Raw genomic sequence first — 10,028 nt, 5'->3', positions numbered from 1 at the left:
ATATAGGTAATAATAGATTCACTACCTTCTTTTCATGAGGAAGTAACACCCTAAAACACAAGGGACATAAGTATGTGTTTTATGTATATATATATATATATATGTATGGATACATCTGCCTGGAACTGTAGCTCCCTAGCAGCCAAAAGCTCTTTCTGACTCTTTTGCCCTCTCTTAAGTTCCTCTTACAGCACACATTTTCCCTTATGCTTAAAATAATGACATTAAAAACCTCATACATTTTCACAGAAATTTTTCACTGGTAGCTATTTTTATTTGGGTATTTTTTTAATCCTTTAAAATATTCCTATAATTTATAATTTTTCCATTTCACTTCAAATTAAGGTTTTGACACAGCATCATGAACAAGGAAAATGACAGTCTAATTCATCAAAGTAAAATTGTTTCATTGCCTTTGTGAGATGGACATGCAACTGAGACCATAAAGCTTGAAAATGAGTATAGCCACTGCCCTTCATTTTAAGGCTTGGGTTTTTTTAAAAAAATTAACCCCTCCCTCCATTTTTTTCCCTTTTTTCTTGTTACATTTGTGAAACTATTTCCCTTTCTCACTAGGTTCAGTTATAATATAATTTGCCAACGTAGTTTTGCCTTCAGCTGAGTTCCTCTGAATATATTCTCATAAAATGCAACCAGAACTGGTCCACTGGCCTTGGCCAATAACTGTCCCTTTTCCTGTTAAATACTTCAGGCTAACCAAGTAAAAAGCATTTCTTCGTCATTCCCTCTAGAAAATAAAATAAACTGTAAGACTCATTTTGTTTCAGAGGCAGAGTTCACAGTGAGTGGCTGTATCAGTAAGACACTGAAATGAGCCTTGCTGACCGAGTGAAATGAAAATCTGCCCCTCTGGTGCTCTCATGGAACCACAGGAGTCATCTTGGGGTGTCAGCATCAGGTGTGGAATAAGGATTAGGCTCTCTCTTCTAGGCTTTACATAGCCTTAACATATATTTGATTTGCTTCCTATGCTGATTCCTTGCCAATAAGGAATTAATTGGCCTGTTCTGGTATGTCTGACTCCTTATTTAGGCAGCTATGCTGAACTTTTATATTGATATAAACAAAGGAAATTGAAATCCCAGTGGCTCATGTAGCCACTGGATGATTTACCAGCAGCATTTTGGTCAAACTGCAAGGGATTAAATTATCACAAATCCCACAGTTATGGAAACAAGGCAAATGCTCATTGAGGTGTACTTTTAAAGAAGACAGACTTTGGGAATGGGATGTGTTTCTGCATTGTGCATTGTATAACTGTGCATAGTTTAGAAATTCTGAAGGGAAATTAATAAGAGAAGCTCCAAAAAAAAAAAAAAAAACCCCAAAAAAAGTTAAAAGCTGTTTTTAAGGAACGGTGCCTTGAATCAATTTTCCCTGGGAAAAATGGTCATTTATACTCACCTACTTAGTTTTTGTCAAGCCAAAAGGGCTCTGTTTTAATTATAACAAACCATTGGCAGGAATAACAATTCTTAAACACATTTTCAAAAATAAAATTTAATTCTCTCTCTAGCTAGGCAGTAAGACAAAAAGCAAAGTGTTGTGGAAATCCTCCAGCCTTTTATACATATTTGAACTGAAATGACAGACATTTATAAATTGACAGGTCATGAAAATCACATTAAAGCAATCATATTTGTAAATTAGCTGTGGTGTAACACCTGTGCATTCTAATTTGGTCCCTTAACTTTTGTCACTGCATAACTGAAAGCAGCTTTTACAAAAGTCTGGGAGAACCACCCACATGTATGCAACAAGTAACAGACATTTACTTAATACAACAGAAATCTTTAACAAAAATTTGGCTTTTATTGTTGTCATTCTCAATGCCATTGCAGGTGTACAGCATCTCTTTAACACAAGCTCTGAAAGCATCCACAGAGACAGAATTTGCCTGAAAACCTCTCTTTTTTAGTACAGCAAAATACATTCAGTATCACTGACAATCCCTGAACATGAATACCAATGCTGGGATCCACAAGCATGGTAAACATGCAAATGTTCTTCTACATAGTTAAATGTGGTGGAAATCTGTACAGGGCTTTGAGTTTTAGTGGCATTCCCCCCACCCTTATCAAACTTATTGCTGAAATTATTTGGCTTTCTCAGACAGAAAACTATTTTCATTTGTATGTAATAGCATTTTCCTCCATAACAAACAAGATGTGAGCACTTCCAATAGAAATGTATCTAATGCAATGTATTGAGCTCATGGAATATTTTTAGCACACTCCCATCAAAGGAAGATGAAGTACATTTTATAAATCCATCCAGTTCTTCAGAAGCCAACTCTTCATTTTTCTTCTTCCTGGTCTGGCTTGACTTTTTCTGGCTGCTTCGAAGCACATTTGGTCATGACTCTTTTTCCCTGGAGAAATCAGAACTTCTCCTGTTGTTAAAAAAGTGGATGAATTAGATGAGCGATATCCTGGAGCAACTAAAAGCTCTGACCAAATATACCACTGAAATAAATGGAAGCATTTCTCAAGAGGCAATTAGATCATGTCTATTGAGATAATTCTCTAAAATCCCATACAAATGAGGAAGCTGGGGGAAAGTGGAGCATTCTGGGGGCTTTCAGTCCTTTGTACTCATCGTATTTCAGGTTGTTGTGGGAACTGAGGAAGTTCTCTGTCTGTTTTACACAGTTCAGTAGCAAAAGCCCTAAATTCCTTCACCAAATAGAGGTGACTTTATTGAGAGCCCTGCATTTGGTGCAGCCTTCCACCTCTGGTGGCAGCACAAACCTCCTCGTGCTCACGGAGACCCCACGTGTGAGAGGGAGAGAAAGGAGCCAGGGCAGTAATGAAGAATTATTCTGCCTTGCTTCCATAAAATTGGCTGTAGACAAAGAATTACTGCAAAGTCTTTGCATGGAATAATCAAATTCCTGCCTCTCCCCTCAAGCTGGGTGAAGGGAAGAGCCACTCTTGTACAGCAGCCAGGCTGAAATGTTGAACACAAACACCTGCAAGGTTACAAAACAGGGTTTCAGGGCATCCCTCTCCAATCTTGCAGCAAGGTACTCTTTTGTCTTGTGACAGCCTCCCTCTTCAAACCATGGAATTATTCATGTCTCTGGTTGTTTCAGGAGCAGGCATTTTTACAGACAAATCTGCATTCTCACTTATTTCAAATATTTTATTACATGAAAACACATCCTGGTAAAAAATTGTCCAAATTAAAGGAAGGCTGGGAATCATATCCAAGTTCAAAACTAGATATAAAGGAAAGACAAAGACATTTTATATTCTATGCTTTAGGCAACTGTGGATTTTCTTATAATGCCAGAATAAAATTCTGGGGTTTATACAATTTACCCTAGAGAATGTTGTTTTTCTCTTTTCTGGGCTGGTAGAAGACTATTTCAGAAAGGTTATACTAATATTAAAAAAAAATTATTTTGCAGCATTAACTTTATGTGCTTAGTTGAACTTCTGATTTTTTTTTTCTTGTAATGACAAGTGAAAGGTCCTTAGCATGATTTTCCCTTGCTGCATTTACTGCTTTCTTTGAAGACAGAAATAAAATTTATGGGTTTGTCAGCTTTTGCACTACTGTTGGGAAGTAAATGTTCATTTGCCTAATTTGTATTTTCCTTGCAACCACCTTCAGGATGGTAGATTTTACTGAGACATCCCTGTTGTTTTTACACAGACCTGGTTAGTTTAGCAAGAGATGCCAAGTTTTCTGAGGCAATAATGAGTTTATCCAGATGCATTCTTTTCTATTTTTCCATGCTTCAAAGGAGATTTTTTTAAAGGGCTGAACTAAGTATACTTCAGTGGCTTGCTTTCTCTTCTCTTGCAAAAGGTAAAAACAAGTATACTGTAAACACAATTTCCTGGAACTAGCAAGACCACCCAACTACTGAATTAATGAAATATCGTTGATTTTGACTGAGTAGACAGAAAACAAAAGGCAAAATATTTATTCAGTCTGGTATGTTGGTTTATAAAACTGGATGAACTCTTCTGCAAACTTTGATACTTTTGAACACATTTTTTTCTGAAGTAACTCAACTAGCTCTATGTTAAAGATTGCAAAAAAGACAAATTATAATTTCAATCAGTAAAGTCACAAAGTTACACAAATCATCAAAATATTACCCTCAGCAATCATCATATATTAATATCCTTTAGAAGTAGCTCAATGGGGGTTTTCAGCTTGGAGCACTGAGAAATGAATCTGGGAATCATAAGCATCTTTTCAGTTTTCAGCAAATAAAAGCCATTCTGTCCTTTTGGAACTATCCCTTGGTGAGAATGGATTCAGTGAAAGAGCAGAGAAGCTGAATTTGGGTGTGGGGAAAGACAGACCCATTTGGCAAATGTTTAGAAAGTAGATATAAATAATATAATTCACTTCAGACTCATGCTGAACCCAATCTTTAGTGGTGGTAACAACATTAGAAGATTTAAAACCATGAAGAGGGACCTAATTTTGTATTTCTTGCAAATTTTAAAGATTACCCTTCTGATTCAATTTTTCTTAAGCTATTTTTAAATTTACTTGCTTGAGCCTTTCTTGAAAAAAAAATCTAGTCCTCACAATCCCTACCTCGTCAGCATTTGAAATAAGAGGTGTCTTCTATTCCAGGATATTAATAATTCTGCATATTAAAACCATTCCCCAAGTCTCTTAATTTTCTCCTTTCTCTTTCTCTGTGTCTTCCTGAGAAACATTTTAAAAGACAAGAATTACTTCTTAAGCAAACTGTGAAGAGGATTTGATGATGCGTTGATCTTGCACTTTCTTCGAGAATGCTGTAATCTAAAAGGGTTTTTTCCTGTAGGATCAGAAAAATAATATGAAAATTAAATAGGTAGGGAAAGTAAAAAAACCAATGGCATTGCTTCCAACACCTTCCAGTTGTGTAACTGCAGTATCTTGGTCAGTCATAAAAAAACTTAACTCCATAGTGTTCTTTAAATAATGCTGCACTTTTTGGACCAATGGCTGCCTGGACATCTGTTGTCCTGCCAGGGACCAGGGGCAAAAGTGAGTGGATTTTGTCTGCATTATTTATAGTATTAATTTGATACATAATTCCCTTCTTTGTCTCTTTGTAATTGATTAATTTGCTAGTCTTTGACACATCTTTCTGCAGGTGGTGCTAGCTCTGAACAGAGCATGAAAAAAAAAGTTTTCTTTTTATGAAATTGAAATGTGAAGCAGTAGAGGCATAATAATAAGATATTATCATCAAGTCACAGTTTTACTACTCTGCTATTTCTATTACTCCCCAGTGAGGCTGTTGCTAAACAGGAGTTTGGCAAGTGCCAATAGTGTGTTGCAGCATTAGATGTGCAGGCTGGCAGGTGGTGGGAGCTGGAGAATGTGTTAGCAATGAGGCTCCCACCACAGACAGTCTCCCTCTTAAAAGCTGTGCTGAGAGGCCAGGGGGAGTACAAGTCTCATTTTCTCCCTCTTCACTTAGGCAGTGTTATGCTGGCCTGCCTGTGCTCTGGCTGGTTCCTGGAGTCTTTTATTTCCATTTTTTTCACAACCCCATCTACTTGATTCACCCTTCTGGCTTTCCTCTGGAAATACATGGAGGAGCACACAGACCAAGAGTGCAGTCTCTTCTTGGATTTGCTACATCACCTGTTGACATAGGCTTCTCATTCACCCATTTTTGTATCACCCCCTTGTCAAGCGTAGTGAATTATCTGAGTGAAAAAAAATGTTATTGCTGCAGTTATTGTGATGCAGTTCAATTTAATTATTTATCTTTTAAAAAAGAGAAATGTCCTGTTCACAAACCGAAACAATTATGTCCTTCTTCTTCCTAAAGCCTTTTCCCACTAGAATTCTGTCTGCAAACTTTCTCTTCTTCTCAACTTCTTTGTGTGCTTGGGCAGTGGAACATTGTTCTAATCTTCTCAGCTGCTTCACTTTTCCCCTCAAATACAGCTCCATCTAGAAGGTGTTCCATTTGTCTGATTTGGTTGTATGAAGAAACTTTGTAGTGTTTTGGTTTTTGGAGTATTTTTTCTTTGGTTTTTCTTTTCTTTCCAAACACACCCAGAGATCAGATATGGATGTTTGCCTCAAAAAACTTCCATGATTAGTATAAACACCGTAACAACTCTTATTCCTTCCTGGGCTCTCATTACCTGAAACAGATGGTAGAGGAAAGCTGGACTCCTGCAGGATGTTTTCCCAGAGGAAAGCAATTGCCTTTAGTGACAGCTGGGTAAATGTCAGTTTCTGACTCACAAGACACATATTCCGTTTAAAAAAAATAAATAAATAAATATCATCTTATTTGGAGGAAACACAGCTTCTCAGGCATTCCTGCAGAATAAAAATGCTGAATCTTCTGTCCAGAAATCTAAAATCTCCTCCAGAGTTTTATAGTCCCACTTGGAGTCTTCCCAGATACATCTATTTGTATATTCCCATGGATGTCCTTATACAGGAAAAAAACTTACAGGGGGCCTTGAAAACTTCTCATTTATGCTGGAAACAAACAAACAAAAGCTACTCTGATAAGTAATAAAGAAACAACAATCATTTCATGTTCAATATGGAAAATATGCTTGAGTTAACTCTATACTCCAGAGGTTGTGGATCTTCTGGGCCCAATTTTTTTCTTGTCCCTGTGCATAATATTGGAACATTTAAAATAAATAGGACTGTCCCAAATCAATTGGAAGCTTCTTTAGAAAACTGTTTTGCTGCTGGAATACAGCCTCTTACTCTACAATTCTGTTGTGAAAATGAGGCCAAAATGTACTCCCTACTGCAGCATATGAATGCATCTAAAATTGCTGTAGCCTGTTTCAGTACATGTGGCTCAGCACATCACCCAGCTCATGGCTGTGTGCCAGTGAGAGGCTCGAGTGCCTGCAGTACCTCTGTAAGCTTGGAGCAAGGGCTCTGGCACTGACTGCCCCTGCTCAGCCCAAATGAACATCACTGAGCTCATTGAAGTCATTTTGCCTTCAGACTTGAGAAAGCAGGGACAGAAATTAGCCTAAAGAGGGATTTGATGCTGAGGCAACTTGATAATGAACATGTCTCCTCACTGGTGTCCCAATGTCTGAAAAAGCAGATCAAGCTCTGAAGATTGAAGTCTTTGTTCAGTAATGTACCCTTGCCCTCTGCTTCAGCTGGAAGACGGTGTGCAGTGCAAACTTGGGCCAAAGAACTCATCTTGATCTTATGAGTTGTTTTATTATTATTTTATTATAACAGTATCTTACAAAATTGCTGCATGTTATATTAATACATTACTAGTAATATATTAATATAACGGATAAGATTATTTTTAATTTTTAATAAAAAATTGTTATACTATTTGGCCCTGCCATACTGACAGAAGAGATCTGTTACTAAAGTCAGGAGAAGTAGGATCACATACTTGGACAAACTGCAATGATGGTAGAAAAAGCTAGAACCAGAAAAAGTAAATTGTCTTTATTTGTACACACGGCAAGGCTTTAAATCACTTTAAGCACAAGTGATGAGTAAAATCAGATTTCAAGGATAAAGTCCAGGTGTCTCTGAAGTCATAAGGTCTCATGGTTTTTTTTTTTTCCTTACTGACTTCAGAAGAGAAAGAAGTCCCAGAAAGTAGAAGAGCTTTCAAATAGACAGTAAATTAACTACTGAAGTGGAACAAGGACTAGCCATACATCACAGAAATTACTTGTGCACAGAGAGTCTCCATCTAGATTAGAGAAGTGCTCAGCTGAGAAAGCCAAGAGAATTAAAGAATGAAGAGATGGACAAAGACCAGACAGATCCTGAAATAAACTGTAATCAGACACATTTTTATGTTAGAAATATGGTACAAGATTACCTGGTGTGATTTGCACAGCAGCACTGCAGCTAACTGTGCTGCAGGGCTGTATGCAGCAGTAGATGCTGGTCCATGTGACTTTACTCAAACTCTTTTAATCACATTGGAAGTGTGACATTCTTTCAGTGCCAGAGTTGCTGTGCAAAGGCAATATTGAATTTCACAACATAGTTCATTTCCAGGCAATCCAGTAAATTAATGTTTAATGAACATATGGGGTTTTATCATAAAGAATATTTCTAAGGAATACAAGTTCTTTGATTCAGCTTCTTCTTTACTGATTTATTTTTGTAATACTGAAGTGGAAGGAAATTAACTTTTCACCATTCTCAGGTCTTTATTACAGCAAAGAATCTCTGGGACACAAGGTGCATCCAACATTCATACCTACTAAACATTTTTTGGGCCAAACAAATGGGTTAGGCCAACTTTGCTTTTTCCTCACTAACCGCTCAAACATCCTGTGCTACATTTCACTTCCATCCTTTCTTATATTCCTCTTAGACCCAAATTCTTTAGATGATGGTCTTGCTTTTCCAGGCTGATTAGGACTGCTGAGCTCTACCTTGTTTTCTGCTGACTGCATTAACAGTGCTCAACTGGTTCTTCCTACAAAGCTTCTTTCAAACCTGTGGGGGAAAAGCCAATGTGATAAAACAGCAAATGATCACAGTAGAGGATGAGCGACCTTACAGAACAAATTCTGGCTTTTCTGCAAGCTTCAGAGCCTCGTGCATGCCCGCGGCCGAGAGTTTGCGGTTGATGTTCCTGTATCTGCACTGCAGCAGGTTGCGATAGGTTGTCCTCAGGTCCCGGTTGAAGAAGGCATAGATAAAAGGGTTAATGAGGGAGTTTGCATAGCCCAGCCACAGAAATGTTCTCTCCACCCAGAGGGGGATGCAGCTGCACGCTGTACCACAGATGAAGGGCCTTGCAGTTGAGAGGAGGAAAAAGGGCAGCCAGCAGATTGTGAAAGCCCCAACAATAATCCCAAGGGTGGTGGCAGCTTTCTGTTCTCTTTTAAAGATGGAAATGTTTTTCTTGTCATGCTTTAGGAGTCGTGAAAAATTAGTACATTCTTCAGATTCCTTGTGCAGTTTTACAAGTCCATTCACAGAAATCCTTTCCATTTCTTCCAGACGGGGAAAACCAGAAAACTTGTGTTTAGCAGCACTCCTCCTGGCAGCTTTATAGATCTGATAGTACATGAAAAGCATCACTGACATTGGAATATAAAATGCAACTGCTGTGGAGTAAATGGTGTAGCCAAAGTCTTGACTGATGAGGCAAACCTTTTCATCGTTGACGTTCTGGGCCCAGCCGAAGAGCGGGGGTATGGTGATAGAGGCAGACAGAAGCCAGACACACAGGATCATTTTGGCCATACACTTCCCATTCTGCCTCACAGGGTATGTAAGGGGTCTTGTGATTCCCAGGTACCTGGAAGGATAACACAGAGTTACTACAGAGGGCAGAGGTTAACTGTTAAAAGTTATTCACTTACTCTACCCTAGACCAAAATCTTTGGCTAAGTTTTCTGTTTCATAATTTTCAATCCTCTCTTTGCAAGTACTTCCAACTTGTAATTCATGTGTCTTTCATGTTAAAATTTATAATGTTGGTATTCTATATAAAAGATCTTTTATTCCGGAAGGAAATCTCCCATTGGCCATAACAGGCTGTGATTTCTATGAATTTGTTCAATCTTCATGCACATAAAACATATTTAGGCTTTTAAGGAAATTCTGAAACCTAAATTTTATTTTGCTACCTTAAGAAATCTTGGAGTATAGAAGAATGTTCACTCCCCAAAGTCTATCACTTTTTCTATTGAGTGGATGGTTATAACAAGCAAGCACTCATCTTCATTCTTCTTATCTATTCAACAATTAGGAAGAGCTCTGCCACTAAGCTGAGATGATGAACTGTCTTTCTTTCCTTTATGTTTCAGGCAGGAGTAACAAACTGCAAACTTATACCAATAGATTATTTCAGTACTAAAATAATTGGTTTTATCATCTCTTAATCAAAAAGAAAATACATTTATTCAATGTCCAAGGTTTGACTGAACAAAGTAAACACTGTCCCAGTTCAAGAAGACCTGGAGAAGAAAACACAGTTTTACAGACAAGAAAAATGCTTATAATGGGTCAGTTTTTCACAGAAAAAAAATTAGGTCTGTTGAAAACTTTTA

The 10,028-nt window shown here is 37.7% G+C and overlaps 1 protein-coding gene across 6 annotated transcripts in view; it reads right to left on the bottom strand.

Annotated features, from left to right (window-relative positions):
* Positions 1 to 1,811: 1,811 nt before the first annotated feature.
* Positions 1,812 to 10,028, bottom strand: part of HTR7 (5-hydroxytryptamine receptor 7) — a 29,624-nt gene continuing 21,407 nt past the window's right edge. Inside the window, exons 2-4 of one of the 6 annotated variants that reach the window (XM_077183074.1) lie at positions 8,528 to 9,274; positions 4,585 to 4,698; positions 1,812 to 2,413 (exon numbers count right to left, since the gene is read on the bottom strand). In XM_077183074.1, coding sequence (XP_077039189.1) covers positions 4,644 to 4,698; positions 8,528 to 9,274 — 802 coding nt within the window. In that variant the 3' untranslated portion in view covers positions 1,812 to 2,413; positions 4,585 to 4,643. Of the gene's footprint in view, positions 2,414 to 4,584; positions 4,814 to 7,834; positions 9,275 to 10,028 lie in introns of those variants that run through there. The other 5 variants (XM_077183075.1, XM_077183076.1, XM_077183078.1 and 2 more) reach the window with 5 other exon arrangements.

Source organism: Agelaius phoeniceus, chromosome 9 (genome assembly GCF_051311805.1).
Source record: "Agelaius phoeniceus isolate bAgePho1 chromosome 9, bAgePho1.hap1, whole genome shotgun sequence".
In the NCBI taxonomy this organism is placed as follows: Eukaryota; Metazoa; Chordata; class Aves; order Passeriformes; family Icteridae; genus Agelaius; species Agelaius phoeniceus.
This window is presented reverse-complemented; position numbering and strand designations above follow the sequence as displayed.